Raw genomic sequence first — 25,738 nt, 5'->3', positions numbered from 1 at the left:
CCCCCCCCCCCCAAATGGCTTGCCACCTCATTTTGGTGTGGTGGAACACCCCCTCCCCTCTTGAGTGGCGTGGTAGTGCGGCATGGTACCCCCCTCCCCATCGAGTGGTGCAACACCTCTCTCTTCCACTCCCCTATGGAGTCCAGATCTCTCCACTTTCACTCCTCCCCCCCTCCTCTGTGCTGCAGGCCTCCAAACGCAAGCCGCTGGCAGCATCAGCCATGTAAGCACCTTTTTCAGCCTGCTTTGGAAGCCTTCTCTATACAGCGACCCGCCTACATGGGAACAGGAAGTGGCTGTACAGAGAAGGCTTACGGGGCAGGCTGAAGGCAGCGCTTACATGGCTGATGCTGCCAGCGGCTTGCAAGTTAGGAGGCCTGCAGCTGGGGGGGGGGGGGGGGTGGAGAGTGATACCGGGTTTCGGATTTTGCAGATTGTTTTCGGACTGTACTTACATTACCAGGAGATTCATCATTATGGAAGTCCAAAATATTGCCATGTATTGAAAGGGTTGAGAATTGAGCTTGTTCTAATAAGTTAAAATAGAATGCTACTAAGAAAAATTCTTTGAGTGGGAAATAGCTCACCTATTCTTTCCTCTATTCTTTTAAATGGGAAGGATGGTTTGTATATAGTTAATACATAAAATGTTTTAGGTTTTATATTTGATTTCTTCCTTGTCCTGTGAAGCTCAAGTGAATCGTTTATATAAAAAGTTTCTTTAAGTTGAAACAATTGAATACTGTTTACCCCCTACCCCCTTTTTTCTTGATTCTCAGTTTGCGGTACTAGTTCAGGCTTTGGTCCTTTCCCAATTAGACTATGCCAATGCTCTGTACTCTGGCTTCTCAATAAAGTTGTTAAAAGAAACTACAGTTGCTGCAAAACATTGCATTAAGGTTAATTTTTTAGGTATCACGTTTGAGTATGTGACTCCGGTGTTTGTGGTAGTCCATTGGCTCCCAGTAAAAGCCTTTATTATAATATATAAGTTGGCATGCCTGACATTTAAGGTATTACACAGCTTAGCACCTGTCAGTGTTTCAGAACTGATTAAAATTATATCAGGAAGAACAACTGTGAGAGGTTTTTCTACCTTGCTGTTGTTTTTCCGTCTTTTAAGGGAATTAAATATAAAGGTGTATTTGAATTTGTTTTCCTATAAAGCTGTAGAGGTACAGCGAAGGGCGACTAAAATGATAGTGGGGATGGGACGACTTCCCTATGAAGAAAGACTAAGGAGGCTAGGGCTTTTCAGCTTGGAGAAGAGACGGCTGAGGGGAGACATGATAGAGGTATATAAAATAATAAGTGGAATGGAACAGGTGGATGTGAAAAGTCTGTTCACGACTTAGAAAAATACTAGGACTTGGGGGCATGTGATGAAACTACAGTGTAGTAAATTTAAAACAAATCGGAGAAAGTTTTTCTTCACCCAACGCATAATTAAACTCTGGAATTCGTTGCCGGAGAACGTGGTGAAGGTGGTTAGCTTGGCAGAGTTTAAAAAGGGGTTAGATGGTTTCCTAAAGGACAAGTCCGTAAACCACTACTAAATGGACGGGAAAAATCCACAATTCCAGGAATAACATGTATAGAATGTTTGTACGTTTGGGAAGCTTGCCAGGTGCCCTTGGCCTGGATTGGCCACTGTCTTGGACAGGATGCTGGGCTCGATGGGACCCTTGTTCTTTTCCCAGTGTGGCATTACTTATGTACTTATGGTTTGGAATGGTCTTCCTTCACTAACTGCACTACAACCATCTTATGAGAAATTTTGTAAGCTTCTTAAGACAATTTCAGAAATGTTTGTTGAATATTAGGAACTTTTTATTTTAGATTTGTATCTTTTAGGATGGTATTATTGTAATGCATCTGAATTTATCTTTTCTGTATTAACCATTCTAGACCCTAATTAGGGATACTATGGTATATCAAATCTAGATTAGATTAAATAGACATAGCATAGTGCTCAAACATATAAGAGATATTTCCAGCCCGGCAGAGCTTACAGTCTATCTGAGACATAAACAGTACAAATAAGAGATGAGTTTCATTTATTATGGAAATAATTGAAACATGGGTATTAAACAGGCAAATAAGAAGGGGTTAAGATTTAAACAATAGCTATGTCATGGTTCTTTCTTTTGCGCAATCTGTTTTGTACAGAGTCATATAGTGCAAAACCGGAAACACAAATCTCTTCCTATATACTAAACAGATTGCAAAAATAGAAGATAATGCATATTCCCAAAACATATAAGGGAAATGGGACTTGATATACCACCTTTCTGTGGTTTTTGCAACTACATTCAAAGCGGTTTACATAGTATATTCAGGTACTTATTTGTACCAGGGGCAATGGAGGATTAAGTGACTTGCCCAGAGTCACAAGGAGCTGCAGTGGGAATCAAACTCAGTTCCCCAGGATCAAAGTCCACTGCACTAACCACAAGGCCACTCCTCCACTCTACAAAGGAATCTTTGACCTGACCAGCCCATCCCTGTTCCTACTGAATACAGCCATCATCCCCTCATTGACTATTCCCTTTTTCTTACTTTTCCCTTTGTCACCCCCTCACTTTCCTATCCCTGCCCAGGAAGTCCTTGATTTCCCCCCCCCCCCCCCGTACACTTTCTTCTGCTTCTCTCCCTTTTCCCTTCTGTCTGACCAAGCCTCCTGACCCCTTCTCCCACACTCTCCAGGAGACTCCTGGCTCTCTCCTCCTGCACAACTTGCCTTTGGTGTCAGTAGGAGGTTCCTGCCCTTTAATGGACTGTATCCTGAACAGCCTTGGTGTTGTCTTTTTTCCTACCAAATTCTGGGATGCTTGGGTTTGAGCCTTATGTTTCAGCCCAGTCATGCCATCAAAAGCACTGCAATATGCAGAGAACCACAGAAATTGTACTGTGCTTTGTAGTATTAGGGGACAAATATAGAAGAGTCTGGTCCTAAGACATCAGAGGGTATGGAGGAAAGAGAAGAGGCTAGGTAGTGAAGGAAAGGTGGTATGAAGTCAGGCTATTGATGCTGCAGGATGGAGAGCAAGTAGTATTGAATTCATCAGACGGCACAGCGACAGTGAGTTTGCAGAGATGCCAAAGGTGGACCATTCCATTGAGTGAGATTTAATACAAGAATGAGACTGAAGGTCATAAAGGGAGATGTGTTTGGTGAGTACATCTGGATAATGTTAAGCATCATATTGCTTTGTAAATTTAAAAAAATGTGCATAAAATGATACTGCGGTTCTTTGGAGCCTCTAAAAGGGTAGAGTCAGAGTGACAGCAAGACGGATAAATTCTCTTGTCCATAAGTTTCAGTGCACATGTACTTGTAGGTGCAGGAAAAAGAGATGGGGTACGGAGAAGTAGTACATAGGAAGATGGTTGCAGATTTTTCCCACTGGTTGGACCACTTGATTTTTCTTCTTTTAAGCTTGCCTCATAAAATTAGTGATCAGGATCAGTGCACTGGCACTGAGGCTGTTAGTGATACAAGGGGCTTCAAGAATGTGAGTCAAGAGAACCTTCAAATGAATGTAACACAACTCCTATTGAGTGAGACAAAGATGGGCATAATTGAACGGGGACGACCATTTCTAAGGGCGCCCATTTCTGAGAACTGCGTACGCCTTGTAGCGCTATAGAAATGCTAAATAATAGTAGTAGTAGTAGAACTGCTCCGCAAAGGGGCGGGGCAACCCGTATTATCGAAACAGTACGGGTGTCCATATTTTCGTTTCGATAATACAGTCGGGGACGCCCAGATCTCAACATTTGGGTTGACCTTGGAGATGGTCGACCTAAATGTTGAGATTGTAGACCTTAGAGATGGGCGACCTCGGTTTTCGCCGATAATGGAAACTGAGGACGCCCATCTCAAAAATGACCAAATCCAGGGCATTTGGTCATGGGAGGAGCCAGCATTCGTAGTGCACTGGTCCCCCCTTACATGCCAGGGCGGCAACCAGACACCCTAGGGGCACTGCAGTGGACTACACAAATTGCTCCCAGGTTCATAGCTCCCTTCCCTTGTGTGCTGAGCCCCCCAAAACCCACTACCCACAACTGTACACCACTACCATAGCCCTTAGGGATGAAGGGGGGCACCTACATGTGGGTTTGTGGTGGGTTTTTGAGGGCTCACATTTACCACCACAAGTGTAACAGGTAGGGGGGATGGGCCTGGGTCCGCCTGCCTGAAGTGCACTGCACCCACTAAAAACTACTCCAGCGACCTGCATACTGCTATGATGGAGCTGGGTATGACATTTGAGGCTGGCAAAAAATGTTTTTAACGTTTTTTTTTTGGGGGGGGGGGGGGGGTTGGTGACCACTGGGGGAGTAAGGGGAGCTCATCCCCGATTCCCTCCGGTGGTCATCTGGTCAGTTCGGGCTCCTTTTCAAGACGTGAAAAAAAAGGGACCAAGTAAAGTCAAACAAATGCTCATGAGGGACGCCCTTCTTTTTTCCATTATCTGCCGAGGATGCCCATCTGTTGACCACGCCCCCGTCCCGCCTTTGGTACGCTGCCGACACGCCCCCATGAACTTTGGTCGTCCCTGCGATGGGAAGCAGTTGAGGACACCCAAAATCGGCTTTCCATTATGCCGATTTGGGTGACCTTTGGAGAAGGACGCCCATCTCCCAATTTGTGTCAGAAGATGGACGCCCTTCTCTTTCGAAAATAAGCCTGTTGGTATCTCTAAGTTTGGATGGGAGGATATTTGCTGTTCTTGCTCACAGCAAGTTTCAGCATGAAGATAGAAAAGAGATGGATGGGAATAAAAGGAGTTGCAAGAGGAAAGGAGAAATGTAATATACAGCAGCCTCTTAGCTGCACTTGAGATCTGGGAAATGTACAAGGCCATACTGAAGTGCAATGGTGTTGCAGGCAAGTCAGTTTTTTCCCCTCTGAGATATTCCTCCACAAGATTCTTCTTTCCTTGGCAGCCCGCTGTTCCTGTTTGCTGTGGACACTTCCATTTCAGACACTGCATCAAGCAGAGTAAAAAGAGCAGCAGGGCCGTGCCTAGGGTCTCCGGCGCCCCCCTGCAGTTGGCCCCGCGCCGCCCCCACGAAAACGATCGCTACACTACCTGAGGCCCCCCCCCCCGAAAACGATCGCTACACTACCCGCCCTCTTCTCCCCAGATCCTTTTCTTTTTGTTTAATTTTACCTCTGTCCAGCGGAGGCGGCGCTCCCCCGCCCCAACGTGTCAGTCTTCCCTTCGCTCAGTTCTCGTCTTCTTCTGACGTCATTTCTGATGTCAGAAGAAGGCGGAACTGAGCGAAGGGAAGACTGACACGTCGGGGCGGGGGAGCGCCGCCTCCTCACTAACGCTACGCTGCCGCCGGACAGAGGTAAATTTAAACAAAAAGGAAAAGGATCTGGGGAGAAGAGGGCGAGGTAAGCATGGTGTGGCGGGGCGCCCCCCCAGAGGATGGCGCCCTCCTGCCATGCTTACCTCGCTTACCGTGTTGGCACGGCCCTGAAGAGCAGCTTCTGCTAGATTTGCAGCACACCTTCCAGGACTTTGCAACACACCAATGAGTCATGGCACACACAAAAAAAAGTACTGATCCATATAGAATAGGTTTTATGGTTGTCTAGCCTGAAGATCAAATGTTATTGAAAAATCGATTCAAATTTGAATGATGCAAGTGACAAAGCAAGAGAAAAAATATTTCAAGCTACAAAGGATTTCAAAAATTTGGGATCTATATATGGAAAACTTAGGAAAGCAGGGGAGGTAGTAGACAAAGTACAGATACATCATAGGATGGTATGGGATCTCTGAAAGGTCTGTCAGCAAAACTTAGTCTTTAAATGGTAATTTAACACCAGTAGTTTAACATAATTGTTTGCTTTCTTAGTATTACCTCCAGTTATATCTTGGGCCAGATGCACTAAACTTAATGAGCCCTTAACGAGCCCTTATGGAGCCATTAACGAGCAAGTAGTAAACCCTGGCATGCACTAAATACTTTTTTCCAGCGACGGTAGCAGCTAACAAAAATGGAATTCAGATGAGCAAATTGTGTAGAAACCCCTATTGTGATGAGATGCACTAACCTTTTCCAATTGCCTTAACGCTGGAAAATGGTGGAAAATCTAACGAGAGGTCTGTACCTCTTGTTGGGTCTGCGCGGGATTGGAAAACTTCATAAAATGTTTAAAAAATAAATCGGGGTGGGGGGGGGGGGGGAGCAAAAAAGGCCAGGTGCTCATAATGGACGGCCATTATGGGAGTGCTCCACCCAAAAAACAGCCCGAGTGCTCGTCAGGAGCGTCCTTTATGGTTGTGGTTGGCTCAGGGACTTCCAGGTCTCAACTGAGTGAAGCACTGCCAAAAAAGACGTTTGAGCTGCGAAGAAGTTGCAGGAGATGTTTCTTTTTTTTTTTTCTTTGCAGCTCGTCCCGGCAGGCAGGCAGTCTGAGCAACTGCCTGGGGGGAGCTAACCGTGCTTCTGGGATTTTTGAAAGGCTTTGAAACGGATCGAGTGAGTGTGTTCTTGTTTGAAAGGCTTTGAAACGGATCGGTTGAGGTTTTTTTTTTTGGTTGTTGTTTTTTGAGTGAAGGACGTCCATTAAGGATGTCCTTGGCATGCGCAGAGCAGCCAGCATAATGCTTGGTTGCTCTGCACATGCTCGACCGGCCGACTGACCAAGTGTTTACCGGTAGCATAGAGAATGCAAGTGAGCTACAACGAGCAGCTCATTTGCATTCCCTTTCCTTAATGCATGCCCGTTCCTTACCGATTCGCTAAGGGAATCGGTAAGGGAAGGGCTCTAACGATTTTTTAGTGCATCTTCCTAGGGGAGGGGAAGGGAATAGTTAACCTATTAATTTTATTTCCCTTCCCCTTCCCTAAATTAAATGCAGATTTTGATAACTTTCTTAAACAGTTTGTATACTATGGAGCCCATTTCTAAGTATTTTCTCCCATTTTGTATCTATAACTTGAAATCTTAATCTAAAGAATGAGGACTATATCAAAATCTTTTTTTTTTTTTAAGGAAATATAACTCTCCACTATTCAACTGAGAAAAAATTATTGTATACATATAGAACATGTTGGCATTAATGATTTAAATTTAATTTTCATTGTAGGTGTGCTTTGGAACTTGTCTTCATGTGATGTAGTAAAGATGACAATCATTAGAGATGCTTTATCAACATTGACAAACACTGTGATAATACCCCATTCTGGGTGGAATAATTTTGCTTTTGATGAAGACCATAAAATGAAATTCCAGTCTTCACTGGTTTTACGGAACACCACTGGATGCATGAGGTAATATTTTCAATAATTAAGTTGTTTTATACCATATTTTGTAGTGAGTTTCATTTAAATTGTAATGTTATGACAGAGTTTGAGAAATAGAAGGGGGGTGAAGAGAGAAGAACAAAGGAGGGAATTATAATGAGAGGAGGGGTGTGAAGGGTATAAAAGTCAAGACCTTTCATTGCATGGTTAATGGAAGAAGAGTTTTAAAAAAGAGGAATAAGAAATACTAATAAAAATATGCTAAGTTTTAACTTGAGATTGAATGTGGTGACTTATTTCATACCAGTGGAACAGGATAATTTGGTTGTTTGGTATGTAACATTAGTAAGAAAGCTATGTTAAGTTGTGTGGTTAAATACTGGACACTGTGAGGCATGCTTATTGGATGTGATTTCAAACAAAATGCAACACTGTAATTTAATCATCTCTTTCCAGCAGTGGTTTAAAGCCATTTTACTGCTTAACAGTCCTAAAAATATCCTCTTAACTGTCTTTTGCTCATTTCCATTCTATTGGTCTTATTCCTAAGTGTCCTCTTTGTGTAAAAAGTTATTTTCTGTTTTTATGGTTTTGATGGAATTAAACAGCTTAGAGCCATTCCTCCTGATTAAAAAAAAAATAAAAATAGATTTCCTGAGGTCTTCCTTTACTTTTGTGTGCCCCATTCATTTTTTAATTGCTTCAGGGTGGTGCCAAAAAGTTTTGGTGAGCACTTTAATTTCCATAGGTTCTTAATAGTTGTACTCCTTTTAACATGGAGAGAATTAAACTTGAAACACATAATTTGCCTTAAATTTAAGGAGACAGTTATAGACAGTTACGAACAAATTTTAACATGCGAATAAACGTGTGCATTTTAATGATTGTGTGTGTTCTGTTAAGTAAATTATTTTAAAAATAAGTTGCTACACAGTTTTATCAGCATTTGTTAGGCTAAAGGTACTAGGAAATATGACCTCAAGGATAATAATTTTATAATATAACATCAGTGATCATGCAGTTAGCAGGAGTAGGACTTTGATGGCTACTTCAACAGTGGAAAATTGAGGCCAGTGCAGGATGGACTCCTACAATCAGTGTTTTGTATATGACAAGACTGGTCGGGATGGGCTGGAGTGGGTTTTGAGGGCAACTGCGGTAGTTGGGATGTAGGGCCAGCACAGGGCAGACTTTACAGTCTGAGCCCTGAAAATGGCAAGGACGGATCAGGATCAAGTATGTGTATTTTTTTTATACCATATTCATATCGTATGCTGTGAGTGCGTATTCTGTATAGCTCAGTGGAGGGGAGAAGCCATCATAAAGTGGATCTTGCCGGGTACTTGTGACTTGGATTGGCCACTGTTAGAAACAGGATGCTGGGCTTGATGGACCTTCGGTCTGTCCCAGTATGGCAGTTACTTCTGTAACTTAGCGAATAAAATGTTGTAATAATAATATTGGATTGGTTCAATAACGATTTCATAATGAATTGACTGTTGGGCAAACTGGATAGACCATGCCATAATTTACTATGTTACAATCCTTCATCAGGAACCCTGTCTGCTCTACATCAGTGTTAACGTGCCATTGGCTCTAAATGCAGATGGTCTTCTATGGAGTTTTATAATCTGTTATTCCTTGTCACCAAGCAGATGCAGCCATTACAGATGGGTTGTGTCCATCAACCAGCAGAGGGAGATAGAGAGCACACTTTTTCAGTGCCTCATACCAGCTTGCTCCACTGCCTCTCTTCAGTATTCTGTATCTCCCCTAGCAGAGTGGCTGCAGCTTCTTCGAGCTCCATCTAAAATCTGCCTGGAGGTTGCTCCTGTGCTTTTGCCAGTTGTTAGCAGGGGTGTTGGAGGCTATAGCAGCTTCACTTTAAAGGCACATAGGTTCACCCTTTCCCTGCCTTACCCATACCTCCGTGGATGTGGACACATTGCTTAGCTTTCCCTGTCCTTCCCCACCAACAGTGGATGCAGGCACATAGGTTCGCCCTTTCCCTGCCTTTCCCACTCACCTGAGCCTCCGGAGTTCTATTTACCTCTCCATTCCTCACAGCGTAAAAAAAAAAACAAAAGGAACAGAGGTTTTTTCCTTGCCTTTTTCTGTGGGACCGGAGCTGTGATACTCGGTCCAGTGAGGTAAGAGTATTTTCTGACTCCTCCGGGGTGGGCCCGCGATTGGGGCGATTTTGGCGCAAACTGCCATTTTTAATTTTACCGCCATTTTCGGCGATGGCTGCGGAGACAGTAAAGCGCTGTTCCAAGTGTGGCAAGCGCAGATCAGCAGCGGGGCTCTGTAAATCGTGCTGTACAGACGTTGGAGCCGGCCCGAGCATGGCGAGCGACGATTCTTCGCGCTCTGAGCTGGCAGCGGGCGCCATTTTGAATTTACCACATGGCGTGATCTCCGCTGAGACGGAGAGTCCTGAGCCCGGGGGGAGGCCTCGGAGTGAGGCTGATATGGGAGCTACTAGCCCCGGCAGAGATCCGGGTGCCCAGGGTGAGTTTTTCTCCCCTGATTTTGTCTTATTAATGCATAAAGCATACATGCTTAAAAGAGCTCTCCCACAAAGCCCGGCACGGGCCTCTTCTAATGCCCCCCCAGTGGATTCTAGCCTGGGTATGCCCTCTGAGGCATTATTCCCTGATAATTGGCAGAATATGAAGCGCAGAAGGGCTCATTCCCCTTCAGAGAGTGCTGCACCTCCATTCCCCCCCCCCCCCCCCCCCATGGTCGGGCTGCGAGGATTCGGAGGACTCTGGCAGGCCTTCATGGTCTGAGGAGCCAGAGTCTAGTGCAGAAGTGACTCAGGATCTGGACGATCCCTCCGCAGTGAGGATTTTCCACCGTGATGAGCTGCCAGCGCTTATTTCTGATGCCCTGCAGGCTCTCTCTATTGAGGACCCTGCCAGTGGCACAACCTCCTCTGTGAATCCTAGGATGGCTAGTACCAAAAAGCCTGCTTGAGCCTTTCCTTTGCATGACTCCATCCAAGAGCTTATTTCGGCTCAATGGGCTGACCCCGAGGGACCTTTGAAAGTTTCCAGGGCTATGGGGCAATTATACCCTCTGAGTGAGGAGCATATGGCTCGCTTTGCTATGCCTAAAGTGGATGCCCTAGTCTCAGCTGTGACAAAGAGAACTACCCTCCCTGTTGAAGGAGGTGTAGCCCTGAAGGATATTCAAGACCGTAGACTGGAATCAGCACTTAAACGGTCATTTCAAATTGCAGGTCTCACTATTCGGGCGTCTGCATGCAGTTGTTATGCTGCTAGAGCCTGCCTGGCTTGGTTGCAACAGACAGTGGAACAGCCCGGTGATGGAGCGGAGCCCTTTTCAGATGTGGCTCCGCGGATGGAGTCGGCCTTGTCCTTTCTTGCTGACGCCCTTTATGATATTGTCAGAGCTTCGGCTAAACACATGGCAGTAGCAGTGGCGGCTCGCCGTCTTCTTTGGCTATGGCATTGGGCGGCGGACATGGCCTCTAAGCAAAGGTTGGTGAAGTTGCCCTTTCAAGGACTTCTCCTGTTTGGTGAGGAGTTGGAGAAAATTGTGAAGGGCCTGGGTGAGGCTAAACCCCAGCGCTTGCCCGAAGATAGGCCTCGGCCTTCCTCTAAGGGTGCGGCGGTCCACTCCTCTTACAGACCTCGCTTCCGTGAAGTTTGAAGGTACCGCCCGGGGCGTTCTGCTGGGTTCACTTCTCGTGCCCGTTTTCAGCAGAGGAACTCCTTTCGCTCGGACAAACGTTCCACAGCCACTGGCTCAAGGCCTGGAGTTCATGGGCGACCCTCTCAATGATGGTGCACCGGCCCTCTCCTTGAGTCCTGTCATCGGAGGACGTCTTTCCCTCTTTGCTGAGGAGTGGGCCAACATTTCCTCAGATCAGTGGGTTTTGGACCTGATCAGAGACAGTTACAGAATAGAATTCGACGCCCCTGTAAGAGACGTGTTTGTGGAGTCCCGATGCGGTTCTGCCGCCAAACGGGCGACGGTAGAGGAGACTTTACAAGGTCTGATTCAGATAGGGGCCGTGTCCCCGGTACCTCCCGCCGAACACGGCTGCGGCCGCGACTCCATCTACTTTGTGGTGCCGCGAAAAGGAGGGTCTTTTCGCCCTATTCTGGACTTAAAAAATTAAACACGTCCCTGAGAGTGAGGCATTTTCACATGGAAACCCTGCGCTCCGTCATTGCGGCGGTACAGCCAGGAGAGTTTCTCACATCTCTGGACCTGAAAGAAGCTTACTTGCACATGCCAATTTGGCCCCCGCACCAGAAGTTTCTGAGGTTTGTGGTGATGGGAAAGCATTTCCAGTTCCGGGCCTTGCCTTTTGGCCTCACCACATCTCCACGTGCCTTTTGGCCTCGGCACAGCTCCACGCACCTTTTCGAAGGTTATGGTGGTAGTAGCTGCCTTTCTAAGGCGAGAGGGTATTCGGGTTCACCCGTACCTGGACAACTGGCTCATTCAAGCAAACTCTGCTGCAGAGAGTCAGTGGTCTCAGTACTTCAATCTCTGGGCTGGGTCGTCAATTTGGCCAAACGTCACCTGACCCCCTTGCAGTCTCTAGAATATTAGGGGGCCAGGTTCGACACAGCCTCGGGGTATGTGTACCTACCCGAGCAAAGGCGGTGCAAGCTTCAGAATCAGGTCCGTCTGCTCCTGAGGATGCCCCGCCCGCGAGCTTGGGACATTGTCCAGCTGCTTGGATCGATGACGGCCACCATGGAACTGGTGCCCTGGGCAAGAGCGCACCTGAGACCTCTACAGTATGCTCTACTCCAAAGATGGTCTCCAGTATCTCAGGATTACCAATGCAGACTCTCTTGGCTCCCTGCGGCCCGACTCAGCATGGAGTGGTGGCTCTCAGACAGCATGCTGCGGCGAGGAATGCCGCTGGTGCTCCCTCATTGGTGCCTAGTGGTGACAGATGCCAGTCTGAAAGGCTTGGGCGCACATTGCAAGGGGAAGCATGCCCAGGGTCTATGGACACCCGAGGAGTCAGAGTGGTCCATCAACTGCCTAAAGTTGAAAGCGGTGTTTCAGGCGCTTCTGGCCTTTCAGGTGACCCTGGAAGGATTGGCTGTCAGAGTGATGTCGGACAACTCGACAGCAGTGGCCTACATAAATCGACAAGGCGGCACTCAGTGCAGAGCTCTAGCCGCGCAGGCCAATCAAATTTGCCACTGGGCCGAGCTGCATCTACAGTTTCTGTCGGCAGCTCACATTGCAGGTCAGAGCAACGTGCAAGCCGATTATCTAAGCAGGCATCAGATCGATCCAGCAGAGTGGGAACTTGCAGACGAAGTGTTCCTGCAGATATGTGCCAAGTGGGGCAAGCCCGTGATGGATCTAATGGCGACAAGCACCAATGCCAAAGTCCTGTGCTTCTTCAGCAGACGGAGAGATCCTCGCGCGGTGGGGTTGGATGCCTTGGCTCAACCCTGGCCTCCCAACCTACTGTATGTGTTCCCTCCGTGGCCCTTGATAGGGCGAGTGCTCCTGCGGATTCGGCTGCATCCAGGAGAAGTGGTTCTCGTCGCCCCGGATTGGCCCAGGAGGCCTTGGTATGCGGACCTCCGACAGATGCTCGTAGAGGATCCCCTTCAGTTACCTCTGGTTCCCAACCTGTTGTCACAGGGTCCGGTGACCATGGAGGACGCCGGCCGATTTGGTCTTATGGCCTGGCGATTGAGAAGGCGCAATTGAGAGGCTATTCCAATAAAGTAATTACCACTCCTGCAAGCCCGCAAGCGTTCCACTTCCGTGGCTTATGCCAGGATTTGGCGCCAGTTTGAAGTCTGGTGTGCTTCCAGAGAGATCACACCCCTGCGGGCTCCTGTCTCGCCGCTTCTGGACTTTTTGCAGGATGGTGTACAAAAAGGCTTGGCCTATAATTCCCTGCGGGTGCAAGTGGCAGCGTTGGCCTCCCTGCGTGGCAAGGTTGAAGGCTTGTCTTTAGCTGCTCATCCGGATGTGGCACGGTTTCTTAGAGGGGTGCTTCGGCTCCGTCCTCCCGTGCATGCACCTTGTCCAGCTTGGAACCTGGGGCTAGTGCTGAAGGCCCTTCAGGGTGCTCCCTTTGAACTGCTTCGGCGTGCTTCAGAGAAAGATTTTACACTGAAGGCCGTCTTGTTAGTGGCCATTACTTCGGCGAGGCGGGTGTCAGAGCTCCAGGCGCTGTCCTGTAGAGACCCTTTTCTGCAGTTTTCAGAGTCCGGGGTCACGGTTCGGACTGTGCCTTCCTTCTTGCCTAAGGTGGTTTCAGCGTTTCACCTAAACCAACCTATTTTCTTGCCCTCCTTTGTTGAGGAGGAGTTTCCAGAATCTTTTGGGCAATTGCACCTGTTGGACGTGCGCAGGACTCTGCTGTAGTATCTGCGAGTTACTAACTCTTTCAGGACCTCTGATCATCTGTTTGTTTTGCTATCAGGTCCTCGCAGAGGGTCTCCAGCGTCTAAAGCCACTATTGCCCGCTGGCTTAAAGAATCTATCTTTTCAGCTTATTTGCTTGCCGGCCTCCGCCTGATTCCTTTAAGGCGCATTCCACTAAAGGAATTTCCTCTTGGGCTGAAACTGGAGTGCTCTCTCTGCAAGAGATTTGTAGTGCAGCAACATGGGCTTCTAAGCTCTCTTTTGCCCGACATTACAGGCTGGATGTGGCTGCCATGAGGGACGCACATTTTGGAGCGCAAGTGCTGGCGCGTGGTGTGGCTTGTTCCCACCCTATCTAGGGATTGCTTTGATACATCCCATCTGTAATGGCTGCATCTGCATGATGACAAGGAAGGGAAAATTAGGTTCTTACCGATATAATTTTCTTTCCTTTAGTCATAGCAGATGCAGCCATGATCCCTCCCTGTCTGATGCTATCTGCTGTAAATCTATTTCAGGTTCTGTTCGTGTTTCCTGGAGATTCCGTCCTTGGGAGAAAGTCGGAAAACAGTCTTCGGGATTCTTGTTCAATTAAAGGAGGATGACTTAATTCCCTCCAGTTTCATGTTTTGGAGGATGAGTTTATTCCCTCCGGGAGGATGAGTTTATTCCCTCCAGTTATGTCTCAGTGGAGGATGAGTTTATGCCCTCCGGGAGGATGTTTCATTCTCTCCATTCTGAGTTAATGCCCTTTGTTGTAGGGCCATCGTTCGCTGTGAGGAAAGCTTATATTATTCCCATTGCGGTTTGCCATACTGCTTTGGAAGCTTCAAATACTGAAGAGAGGCAGTGGAGCAAGCTGGTATGAGGCACTGAAAAAAGTGTACTCTCTATCTCCCTCTGCTGGTTGATGGACACAACCCATCTGTAATGGCTGCATCTGCTATGACTAAAGGAAAGATAATTATCACGGTAAGAACCTAATTTTCCCATCCTAATTGTTCTTTAGGAATCTAAGCTCTGCTGGAGAGGAAGCACGTAAACAGATGCGGTCTTGTGAAGGACTGGTTGACTCACTACTGTATGTTATCCAAACATGTGTTAACACATCAGATTATGATAGCAAGGTTTGTGCATCTTTTAAAAGCTTAAGTAGGTCTATGGTATCAAACATTTTATATGTTGTCCAATGTGATTTTTTTTGTGTGTGTAGTTTACATACATACAGAAGAACACAGTTATTTTTTGTTGTTTTTTGTTTTTGTTTTTTACTTAAACTGTGAAACTGTATGATCATAAATTCATAAGAGACATTAACCCTATTTGAAATAGAAATCTTTATTTTAGAAGCCCTATTTGCAATTTACATATGTAAATCCTGGTATTTATATGTGTACATTGAAGAACTGTATAAAAACCCAGTTTTAGGAAGCTGGGATTTATAAATGTAAATCTGCAATTTGTGTACATTGCAAGGGCTCATGGTTTGGGTAGGACTAGAGCAAAACCAAAACATACATGTGCATTCCCCTTCTGAAATGAGGAATATACATCTGTGACCAGTGAGATTAGTGTCAGGATTTACAGCTACTCCTGGGCATAAAGAGATTTTGTGAAAGTGCTGGTTTGGGGCAGCACAGTAATTCCCCAGTGTTTGTTACTCTTCTTCCCCCACCCTTCCATTTGACAGTTGTAATGATTGCAGCTTAAGTAGGAACAGTTAGATGTATAGGTTCTAAAATGGCAGATGCCAACATCTGAGTGTTGGCACTTACACATTTAGGTTCTGAAACACCAACTCACCCATGTAAGTGCTGACACTTGGGCGTGTATGTTGCCAAGTTGCCTCCATCGATGATTTAGATATTAACAATTGTAAAATGGTTGCTCCTTACTGCATGTAGCCAGTACATAAACATGCATTCTTGCATGTATTTTAGAAAAGACTCTGTCAGCAGATTCTTTTCTAAAGTAAGTACCGGAAATGCACACATCCTGACCCGGAAGTCTCGGTTCCGATTTTGGGGCTGAGAATGTAGGGATCCAATTTGAAACATCCATGTGAAGGTGTACTCAATTCTGATAGCACTTTAGAAAAAAGTTTCCTGATGCAGAGCTTTGTCTAAAATACCTGCAGGAGTTCATGTGTCTTTGTTGACACGTTTGGCGAGAATGGCCATTTTACAAATATGCACATTAAAAGAATGAACAGCACAAACCCAACAGCTTTTATGTGGAGGTGCTGATTTGCAACTTCCACATGTATCTTCTTGTGTAGCTGCCTCACTTTACAAATCTATATATGTAAGTGCTGCCAATTACTTTAACTTGGAGGAGTAGCCTAATGGTTAGTGCAGCGGGCTTTGATCCTGGCAACCTGGGTTCAATTCCCACTGCAGCTCCTTCTGACATTGGGCAACTCACTTAACCCTCCATTGCTCCAGATACAAAGATTGTGGTCCCTCTATGGACAGATTAAATACCTGCTTATAATGTGTACAGCACTGTGTGCATCTAGTAGCACTAAAGAAATGATTAGTAGTAGTAGGTTTCGTTTTGAAGGTGGCAATAAACAGTGGGGGATTAAAGTGAGTGACTCCCTTAACCTGTCCTGTAAAGCACTGGCTGAAAAAAGCAGTTTTTTAAAACTTATGTATGCCTTTGAGCTGGTATAAAGTTTCATGTGGAAGTTTTTCCCATACACATGTGTGCCTTTCATAAAATGGGGATTACACATGTAGATTTTAGTTCTGTGCATACCAGACCCCCTTGAAATTACTGCATGGTTTTCTGAAATTGGTATTTGTATGTGTATGCAATGTACACATATAAATGGTGTTATGTACACATCAATATATTTTTTAAATAATGGCCTAAGTATTGTAATGTATTTTTAGACTTTTTAAAATCCTTTTTTTACACTATCCCCCCAGATCCTATATATGACAACTAAAGTTGTGCGCACAAATTTGGCAGTGAAAACAAATTGCGTGCACAACTTAATTATCAAGCCAATTGGCACCAATAATTGACCACTAACAAGCAGTTATCAGCACTAGTTAGAATTTACACACGTAGTTCTGTACGTGTATTCTTTAAAATGGTGCACATAAATTCTAATGCACAGATCTCAAATGAGCGTGGCCATGGGAGGGTATTCATGGGCATCTTGTGGGCATTTGTAGAAATTACAAGCAGTTATAGAGTATGCCCGATCCACACCTAAGTTAGGCACGAGCATATACACTAGGTTTTAGTTGGTGTAAACGGTCGCGCCTAAATTTAGTCGTGGGTCCGGGCACTACACGTATTCTATAAACCATATCTAACGTTGAGTACGGTTTTATAGAATAGCACTAAGCGCAATTTTTTCCACACCAATTTTTTTGGCACCATATATAGAATCTAGTCCTATGTGTAAAGGTTTTAAATGAATCCAAAAATATTTCAATTATGGTAATACTCAAACGTTTCGAATAGACCTGTGCTAGTTTATTTAGGGATTTAGTTGGAAGATTAGCACTGAGCACATAAGTGCTAAATTCCTAGGTCCATCATAGTAACGTACTGTGGGATATAGTTATATGCTGTTTTGGTAGCCACATATTCTTAAGTGTCTTCGTTCTATCTTCTTTCTTCTGTTTTATAATGTCTCTTGGAGATTAATGATGGGATATTTGCTGTTCACATGTTCCAGACTGTGGAGAACTGTGTTTGCACACTGAGGAATCTATCGTATCGTCTAGAAGTAGAAGTACCACAGGCTCGACTGCTAGGCATAAGTGAATTAGATGCCTTTATAGGCAAAGAGTCTCCTAGCAAAGATTCAGAGTCAAGTTGTTGGGGAAAAAAGAAAAAGAAGAAGAAAAGGCAGCCGCAAGATGATCAGGTGAGGATCATATCCTTGTTACAAGAATGGCATTAGCAAAAAACAGCTGCATGATTAAGCAAACAGATTTAACAGGGCTGTGGCAATAAAAAGTCAATGAGGCTTCTGCTCATTTTCTAAAGAGCTTTTTAATAAATTAATCTAAAGTAATCTTGTTTTATACACAGTGGGATGGAGTTGGCCCAATACCAGGATTTTCTAAGTCTCCCAAAGGTGTGGAAATGTTATGGCATCCCTCTGTAGTGAAACCGTATCTGACCCTTCTAGCAGAAAGTTCCAACCCTGCTACATTAGAAGGTTCTGCTGGATCTCTCCAGAATCTTTCTGCAGGCAACTGGAAGGTACTGTATCACTGTGCTTAGAGCATTCCAGTAAAATCTTTCTAAAATGCTTTATATCAAAGCAGTCTTAATGAAACTGATGTATTGATTTCTAAAGGAGATAGTAATTCAATTGCCAGATAATACCAATTGTAATCTTTATTAATATAGCAGAGCACTTTTTTTTTATTCATGATCTGTATCACTGTTAATTGTTGCACTGTAGTGTGCAACTCCTTCCATCTTTCAGCAACCAAGTATATCACCTTAAGAAACAGGAGGGTCTTTGTAGTTTGAAGAAGATTTCTGCTGGTGCACTGAAAAATGGCCTGCGGTAATGTAGAAGCATGTTTTGGGCACGCGCAGAATCATTTTTCAGCGCACCTGTAAAAAAATGTCTTTTTAAAATTTTTGCCAAAAATGGACGTGCGGCAAAATGAAAATTGCCACGTGTCTATTTTGGGTCTGAGACCTTACTAGCGTTGCATCTCATTATGTATCGCATAGTAACTTAGATTAATGTGCATTATGGTAACTTAATGTATTTTATTGACATTTTAATATAATAAAAGGGCAAATAATGTGCATTATGGCTATAGCACTTCTTAACTACCCCCTAAATGATTTTTTATTCAGATTTGTATTTCATTCACTTTCTTGTAAATTGTATTGTGACACTGTGACTGAACTATATAACTTCATAGTTATTATGTACGCTGCCACCTTTTGCCTTGGGATAGTGGAGTCCTGTAAAATCCGTCTTTTGAAATCTATTGACAGTAACATCTAGGGAGGTAATTTTGCGTCATTTTCTTTCATGCGTGGCCACATACACAAATAAATGGCCTTTACTAAAATACCAGTTGGCATAAAAGTACACACCATGAGATGATGGTGCATGCTTTGCTAGTAGGCATGTACTGGGGTAGAGTTGGGTGGAACTTGAGCAGAATGCACAGTATGTGGGTAGATTATAATATTTGCTAATCTACATGTGTACTTAATTATAGGCGCAGACAATTATATCTGCTGCAAGGCCGGCACTCTTTTTAGTACTTGGGCTAGCATTTTATGAAAACAAGTAGGTGCCTACTTGCGTACTATTTTATAAAGACATAATATAAATGTTTGTAAAATATATTTTAAATATTATAAAATAGTGTGTAAAATGACACCTTCTTAATCTGTTAAACCAGGAACCCTGTTATAAACTACCCTCCCCTTTTTAAAAAAATGTCTTACTCTTTATTGGTTTTTCTTTGACAAGGGAAGGCATATGGGATAGAACAATACCATTAATTGTTATATACAATAAACCTAACAAGACCAGCTGACAATACTGTCAGTGAAGACAGAAATAGACTTCCAGACAACTTCTACTAAAACATGACATCCACAGCTAACTGACATCTGTAATTCCAGATTCTGTTTTAGGGAAGACCCAGTTTCTCTGCAGTGGCCTCCTTGTCTTTGTATTGATGAATGGGCAACTACACATTTTTTAAAATAGAATAAGCAAAAAGACTAAGCTTTTGTGGTTTGGAGATTTTGATCATCTTCCCAGATAAGATAGTAACATTAGCTTCTGGATAAAGATTAACAATTGATAATCATTCAAATTTTTTGGGTATTATACTAGATACTAAACTATCATATGAAAAACAAATTAATGTACTCAGTTAAAAAAAAAAATTCCGGCTTACAGTTGAGTGATTAGGTCCTCATTATCTCTGAGCAGTTTTAGAATTATAGTTCAGGCAGTGCTACTTCCTCAGCTGGACTATTGCAACTCTGTATAATAATGTCTCAGCTGGGCTACAGAGATGTTTACAGTTTCTGCAAAATATGGTGTCAAGATTGATCTTTGGTTTGAATAGATTTGATAGAATCACTCCTATTTTGAATGATTTACATTGATTGACTGTTCAAAAATGTATACAATTTAAAGACATTACTTTAATCCTTAAACTTTGCTTCTCTAGGACTTTTTGTCTGGGTTTTCTGTTTTTTAAAAATGTAAGTTGTAAGTCTATTCATCATAGTTTATTTTCAGTCCACGGAGCTAGACTTTGGAATTCATTGCCTAAAGATCCAAAACAGGAGATGTCACTTTTTCTTTTCCAGAAATTTAAAAAAACTTATATATACGAGTTTTAATAAGTTAGTGATGCTTGAGTTTGTGGAGTTTGAAAGAAGTTTATTTTTAGAGGACTGATTGTAATTTCCTCTTTAAGAGAAGAGTTATTTTATTTTTAAGCTGTACACTACGGAGAAGTCCTTCATGGATAATTGAGCAGTATCGCTTTAGAAATGTTAAGTAGTAGTAGTATATAAGACAGATATAGCATAGCGTATAACAGGCAGGCAGAATTCCACCAGAAGCGAACATTTAACTGGGTAGTGTCTTTCCACGTTTGCAAAATAACAATGGAAAGCCACAGCAACCAGAATATTCAATTGCTGATGGTCTGCTTTAAGAATGGCCTTTTGTTGAATTGCTCTCAGCATAACACATGCATACATAGGGAAGGGTTACACAGGTAGATATTCTTTAGTTTTTGTCCACACCTAAGATCAAAATACATTTGTATAACCACACTGGAACAAAAGATGATCCATTGTTCCAATCTCCGTCTTCAGAACTAGCAAAGAGGGAAAGAAAACGTCTTCACATAATGCTTTTTCCCAGGGGTCCAGTGAGCTTGGTGGAACAAAAATTATGATGATTGAGTTAATTTTGCTGATCTTGTATACCAAGTAATAGTTGTCCACAACAAAAATAGTTTAATGCAGCACAGTACTACAGACTCTATACAGGACATTTAGTTGCATCTATGTAGGAATTTATACTTCATATAAAAAGGAGGTCTCTGGCACTTGCTATGAGAAATTCGCCCCCTACCAAGATAACAGCAAGGGGGTCCATTTAGCACAAAGACTGAATTTGTGAGATTAGTCTGTTTTCATTCACAGCAATAGTAGAGTCCAAGTCAGGTCTTAAACAAATTCCAAAATAAAGTGATACTTTCTCGGGACAGTTCAATGAGATATTAAGAAAAATGAGAATTAGAACAGAGTATGTATTTAACGGTAATATTTCCAGATTTAGTTCAGTTTATTTGATCACCTGAGAAGGTACCAAATACGTCCATAAGAGACAAAGTAGGTATTGTTTGGTCCAGATCAGTCAGGAGCAATAAAATGTCATCCACAACATACATGAAGTGCTTCGCCTAAGGTATGGTTTATTAAAATGATCAGGCATTGTCATGACTCTGCATTTTTGTACATATCAGGGGCGTAGCCACTGGTGGGCCTGGATGGGCCTAGGCCCACACAGTTTGGGTTCAGGCCCACCCAGCAGCGGAGCGGAGGGAGCAGGCAGCGCTGATCCTGCATCTGCCTCCTTCTCCCTGACGGCAGCGCTTCCCAGACGCTGCCTACCGCCGCCACGATCTTCCTCCTCCCTCTGTCTCACTCTCAACAGCAGCGGTAGCGTCGCAATTCAAACACGCTGCCTCCTTCTAACCCGGAAGTGTCTCCTCTGCAGAGGAGACGCTTCCGGGTTAGAAGCAGGAGGTAGCGTGTTTGAATTGCTACCGCTGCTGTTGAGAGTGAGACAGAGGGAGGAGGTAGATCGTGGCGGCGGTAGGCAGCGTCTGGGAAGAGCTGCCATCAGAGAGAGGGCGGGCAGGTGGAATGGGAAGGAAGGATGCATGGGGGTGAAGGAGAATCGCTGGACACATGGAGGGGAGGGGAGAGAGGAGAGTCACGGGATGGATGGATGGAGGTGGGGTAAGGGGAGAGAGGAGAATTGCTGGGGATGATGGATGGATGGAGGTGGGGGGCAGGGGAGAGAGAGAGGAGAATTGCTGGGGATGATGGATGGATGGATGGAGGTGGGGGGCAAGGGAGAGAGGAGAATTTCTGGGGATGGATGGAGGTGGGGGTCAGGGGAGAGAGGAGAATTGCTGGGGATGATGGATGGATGGAGGTGGGGGGCAGGGGAGAGAGGAGAATTGCTGGGGATGATGGATGGAGGTGGGGGGCAGGGGAGAGAGGAGAATTGCTGGGGATGGATAGATGGATGGATGGAGATGGGGGGCAAGGGAAAGAGGAGAATTGCTGGGGATGATGGATGGAGGTGGGAGGCAGGGGAGAGAGGAGAATTGCTGGGAATGGATGGATGGAGGGGAGAGGGGCAAGAACAGAATTGCTGGGGATGGATGGATAGGGGCAGGGGAGAGAAGAGAATTGCTGGGTATGGATGGATGGAGGGGAGAAGAGAGTCGCTGGACATGGGTGGATGGAGGGGAGGGCAGGGGGCAGAGGAGGGTTGCTGGATATGGATGGATGGAGGGAAGGGCAGGAGAGAGGAGGCTGCTGGATATGGATGGAGGAGAGGGAAGGGAGAGAGAAGAAATGCTGGACATGGATGGAGGGGAGGGAAGAGTGAAGAAGGAGATGAGATGAGGGAAAAGGAAGAGAGGAGAAAATTGCATGGGTATGGATGGATGGAGGGGAGAGGAGAGTTGCTGGACATGGGTGGATGGATGGAGGTGGGGGGTAGGGGAGAGAGGAGAATTGCTGGGGATGATGGATGGATGGATGGAGGTGGGGGCAGGGGAGAGAGGAGAAATGCTGGGGATGATGGATGGATGGATGGAGGTGGGGGGGTAGGGGAGAGAGGAGAATTGCTGGGGATGGATGGAGGTGGGGGCAGGGGAGAGAGGAGAATTTCTGGGGATAGATGGATGGAGGTGGGAGGCAGGGGAGAGAGGAGAATTGCTGGGAATGGATGGATGGAGGGGAGAGGGGCAAGAACAGAATTGCTGGGGATGGATGGAGGGAAGAGGAGAGTTGCTGGACATGGGTGGATGGATGGAGGTGGGGGGTAGGGGAGAGAGGAGAATTGCTGGGGATGATTGATGGATGGATGGATAGGGGCAGGGGAGAGAAGAGAATTGCTGGGTATGGATGGATGGAGGGGAGAGGAGAGTCGCTGGACATGGGTGGATGGAGGGGAGGGCAGGGGGCAGAGGAGGGTTGCTGGACATGGATGGGTGGAGGGAAGGGCAGGAGAGAGGAGGCTGCTGGATATGGATGGAGGAGAGGGAAGGGAGAGAGAAGAAATGCTGGACATGGATGGAGGGGAGGGAAGAGTGAGGAAGGAGATGAGATGAGGGAAAAGGAAGAGAGGAGAAAATTGCACATGGATGAAGAAAATAGGCAGAAGCTGGATCCACTGGACAGTCAAGTCTACGGAGGACCCAGAGCAAGAAATGAAGAAGAAAAGCGGAAAGTAAAGAAATAAATGGAAAGGAAGCCCTGGAAACGGAGTAAAGAGGACAGATAGCAGCAGAATCAGATACTGGGCCAGTATGATCAGAAAAACAATGTCACCAGACAGCAAAGGTAGAAAAAAATCATTTTATTTTCATTATAATGATTGGAACATGTCCACTTTGAGAATCAGGTGCTCAACATTAAAAGTTTATATTTATTTACTTATTTATGGCATTTTATCCCACATTAAACATGAATTAGATTGGAACCTGGGATCATTTAATGTTTTTTTTCCTGGAGAGAGTAATGCATTGCCTCCCCCCCCCCACCCTCCCCAGGCTCTCTCCCCGGCTATAGCCAGCTCTGCAATTTTGAGGGGAGGTGCACAGGTGGATGGGGGGGGGGTGCAGAGGTGGACCGGGGAGAGAGCCTGTTGTTAAACATTTACCAGCACACCACTGTCTAGTGCCCACCCATCCAACCTGTTGGCCCACCCAAAAATTGACTTCTGGCTACGCCACTGGTACATATACAATCAAAATGATGCCTTGGTAGTAACTGAGAGTTTTATGTTCATAGTTTGCAGCATATATTCGAGCTGCAGTCAGAAAGGAAAAGGGGCTTCCAATCTTAGTGGAACTGTTGAGAATGGACAACGACAGAGTTGTTGCTTCTGTAGCAACTGCTTTAAGAAATATGGCGTTGGACTTTCGTAACAAGGAACTTATTGGTATGTATGAAGCATCAGGTTTGCAAGGAAAGAGGTGAAATGCAGTCTTCCATAGATGCTTATTAAACTGACTTTATTTTTTTAGTTGGAAGTCTTATGAGAATACAAAAGCAAGAACTATGTATTTGATTTTTTTGTTGAATGGATGTGGGTTAATCTATTATCTACTGCAATAGAGAGATAACCAGACTAAATTACATCTTAGAATGTTCTATTTCTGTTTTAAAAATGTCACAAGGAACATATACTTTCAAGACCATGGAAAAACATAAAATTATATGCCTGTGGAGTTAAAGCATTTCGTGGTTTTGAGTGGTGTCAGCTCTCAGGAGAAGATAACTGTTTTGCAAATATCAGGGCATTCCACCAAACTAACTGCAGAGCACCACTAATGACATCAGCCTCAACAGGGGAATAACATACGAGTTAAGTCCAGCATAAAAATATAGTGTTCTAGGTTGGAAATTATTTGGAACTTTAAGGGGTCCTTTTACCAGGCTGCGCTAGAAAGTGCTCTGTGCTGCGATTAACATGTGAGCTTGCTGCACTACGATTAACGTGGTGGAAGAATTGTAATTTGTGTTAGTAATGGCCATGTGCTAATTTCACAATTGGCATGTGGCCGTTCCTATCTGAGCCCTTACCGCCACTTATTTAGTTGGCGGTAAGGGCTTCTGTGCTAATCAGGCACCGCTCGGCAATGGCCATGCACTGCCTGATCACTGCAGGGCACGCCTACTCCCTGCCCCATGCCCTAGAAAATTATTTCTATTTTCAAGTGCGGGGATCAGCGCATGCTCATCACACCAATACTGAGTGACGTCTCAGCATGCCTTGCGGTGGTGCTGTTTGCTGTGCGCTACCCATGCAGTAGCCCTACTGCTGTTTAGCAAAAGGGCCCCTAAATGAGGTGAGAAATACCTGCCAGAAAAATACTCTTGAATTTATGGACTCAGCCTGTATGTTTGTCAAAATACATCCAGGGGACTAAAAAAGAATTTCCTCTAAAATAATAATCTAACAAGCTGGTCAAAGAAATAGGTTTACAAGTTTGTCTATACCTTCTTTATTACTCTATTACTGCTTTGGGAGGGACACGGGAAGGTGGGGGGGAGGAGATGCCAGACCTACGCCCAGGGGGGGGGGGGGGGGGGGGGACAGAGAGAGTTGCTGGATCCATGTGGGGTGGGAGGAATGAGCAGAGAGACCAGACCTGCACAGAGGGAGGGAGAGGGGACATAGATGCTGGACCTGCAAGGGGGTGAGGGGACAGAGAGAAATAGAGATGATAGACCAGGAGAGTGGTGGGAGAAAGAATGTCCCAGACCAGAAAGGGAGATGGGAAGGGGGGAGAGAGATACCAGACCAGGTAGGGAGGGGATTCAGGGTGCAGGAGGGAAATATGCTGGTCAAGTGGTGGGTAGGGTGATAGATGAGGGGCAGGTGTAGCAGAGGAGATAGAGGGAGAAATGCTGATTCCAGGGTAGGTGTACAGGAGGAAAGGAAGGAAGAAGCTGGAACTGGGGAGGGATAAGGACACAGAGAAGGGATGCTGGGTGTGGAAGGCTTATCGGGGTAGGGAGAGGGACACGGGGACAATGCTGGACACAAGAGAATAGGGAGAGGGACACAGACGGATGAACAATGGATAGTGGATATAGAGAAGAAATGTCAAAAGGACTGAGACCTTGGAAAGAGTTAAAAAATAAAAAAAAATAGAAAAGCAGAAAAGACTCTTCGATCTTGTTCTGGGACCTTCCCAGGTATTTGTGATTTGAATTGGCTACTGTTGGAAACAAGAAACTGAGCTTGATGGACATTCAGTCTGTTCCACTATGGCAATGCTATAAC

At 45.0% G+C, this 25,738-nt stretch overlaps 1 protein-coding gene across 1 annotated transcript in view; it reads left to right on the top strand.

Annotated features, from left to right (window-relative positions):
- PKP4 (plakophilin 4) overlaps nucleotides 1-25,738 on the top strand; it is a gene marked incomplete in the record, with an annotated part of 553,440 nt that overhangs the window by 393,869 nt on the left and 133,833 nt on the right. The window contains 5 exon segments of the mRNA XM_030210570.1: nucleotides 7,119-7,302; nucleotides 14,672-14,789; nucleotides 17,360-17,551; nucleotides 17,719-17,892; nucleotides 23,737-23,887. Coding sequence (XP_030066430.1) covers nucleotides 7,119-7,302; nucleotides 14,672-14,789; nucleotides 17,360-17,551; nucleotides 17,719-17,892; nucleotides 23,737-23,887 — 819 coding nt within the window.

Source organism: Microcaecilia unicolor, chromosome 7, assembly GCF_901765095.1.
Source record: "Microcaecilia unicolor chromosome 7, aMicUni1.1, whole genome shotgun sequence".
Taxonomy (NCBI): Eukaryota; Metazoa; Chordata; class Amphibia; order Gymnophiona; family Siphonopidae; genus Microcaecilia; species Microcaecilia unicolor.
This window is presented reverse-complemented; position numbering and strand designations above follow the sequence as displayed.